General features: G+C 23.2%; 2 protein-coding genes across 2 annotated transcripts, besides 7 other annotated features; one reads left to right on the plus strand and one right to left on the minus strand.

Moving 5' to 3' along the window:
- Positions 1 to 14: 14 nt before the first annotated feature.
- Positions 15 to 81: a microsatellite.
- Positions 51 to 112: a microsatellite.
- Positions 112 to 450, plus strand: EDI_290250 (DNA-directed RNA polymerase II subunit RPB11, putative; the record flags this gene model as incomplete). Its single annotated transcript, XM_001734505.1, has 1 exon — positions 112 to 450. One exon carries the CDS (start codon positions 112 to 114, stop codon positions 448 to 450), a length of 339 nt encoding a protein of 112 aa, XP_001734557.1.
- Positions 451 to 470: 20 nt separating this feature from the next.
- Positions 471 to 546: a sequence feature (AT_rich).
- On the minus strand, positions 547 to 1,453 carry EDI_290260 (uncharacterized protein; the record flags this gene model as incomplete). The annotated part of the gene is made up of 3 exons (XM_001734506.1): positions 547 to 797; positions 876 to 1,409; positions 1,447 to 1,453. 3 exons carry the CDS (start codon positions 1,451 to 1,453, stop codon positions 547 to 549), a joined length of 792 nt encoding a protein of 263 aa, XP_001734558.1.
- Positions 799 to 870: a sequence feature (AT_rich).
- Positions 1,060 to 1,082: a sequence feature (AT_rich).
- Positions 1,234 to 1,289: a microsatellite.
- Positions 1,454 to 1,469: 16 nt separating the features above from the next.
- Positions 1,470 to 1,542: a microsatellite.
- Positions 1,543 to 1,569: the final 27 nt, after the last annotated feature.

The following is a 1,569-nucleotide window of genomic DNA, read 5'->3' on the forward strand; positions in this document are numbered from 1 at the left end:
TAAAGAAATTTAATATATATTATAATAAATTTATTATAATTATAAGAATTTAAAATAATAAAAAATAATAAAAAATAAAATTAAAATCTTAAAAAAAAATGAAAAGAGAATATGAACGCACCAGACTTAAATGAAATTTATGTTATGAAACCAAATGAACAAAAAATTTTATGTGAAGAAAATGGTCATGTTTGTAAATTTACTTTTGTTAAAGAAGATCATACAGCTGGAAACATTCTTCGTGTTATGTTATTAAGAAATCCTCATGTATTATTTGCAGGATATAGACAACCTCATCCATTAAATTATATTATTGAAATGACTATTAGAACAGATACTACAATAACTCCTAAACAAGCATTAGAACAAGCAATGGATGATGTTATTCATGAAATAGAAATAATGCAAAATGAATTTGAATCATCTTCAGTAGGAATTAATTCATATTAACTTCTAATTGATTGTATAACTTTTAAAATATAAAAATATTAATTAATTTATTCCTTTTTTTTTATATGTAAATTAAAATAAATTTTATTATTTAATCTAATCATCTTTTCTTATTTTACTTTTAGGAAAATATGGATTACTTGATTTTGGTGGAAGTTCAGGTGCAACTACTTGATTTAATTTTATAGTTTCTGATGGATTTTTTGATATTTCTTCTGTAACAATTATTTCTTGTGAATTAGGATTTATAATTTTTTGTTTTTCTATTTCAGTAAGTTTATCATTTAAATGAACAATTTGTGTTGATTGATTATTTAATTCTTTCTTTAATGCATCAATTTCATCTTCTAATTAAAATTAATAAATTATTTATTTAGAATAATTTTTATTTTTTTTTTAATAAAAAGAATATAAAATTAACAAACGTTGTTTAACATTTTGATATAATGTTTCTTCTAATACTCGATGCATTTTTGTTGATAAATCTTGTGATACATTTTGTGGTAATCCATCAACTGAATATCCCCTCCATAAATAATTCATAAAACTTGCTCTTTTAGTTTGTTCTTGTTTTTCTTTTTCTAATTGTTCATTACTTTTTACACTTCCAAAATATAAAATATAATTTTTAACTGTTTCACTCTTCCATACATTTAATTGTTCAGATAATTTACTAACTTGTTCTTTTAATTCTTTATTTTCTTCAACAACAATTCGTTTTTCCATTTGTAATTCACCAATTTTAGCTCCAAGTACTTCTAACTCTTTAAGTCCTTCAAAATCTTTTTGTTGTTCTTCTTGTTTAATAATTACTGTCTTTTCTTTTTGTTTTTCTTTTTCAAGATCTCTTTGTATTTGTTCAATTTGAGTTTTATCACTTTCTAAAATTGCTTCAAGTTCTTGAATACGTTTCTCTTGAGAAGATATTAATGTTTCAAACTTTTTCTTATTTTCATTTGCTTTTGTTGATGCATTCTCTGCTTCTAATGCTCTTACTTTCCATGTTTCTTTAGCTCTAGCTTCTTCTTCTCTTCCTACTCTTTCTTTTAATTCTTTTTCTTCTGCTGCTCGAGCTGCTTTTCTGTTTTCTTCAATCCGTTCTTCAGCTTCAAGTGCTCG

Source organism: Entamoeba dispar, genomic scaffold (assembly GCF_000209125.1).
Source record: "Entamoeba dispar SAW760 scf_1105229458329 genomic scaffold, whole genome shotgun sequence".
Lineage (NCBI taxonomy): Eukaryota > Evosea > Mastigamoebida > Endamoebidae > Entamoeba > Entamoeba dispar.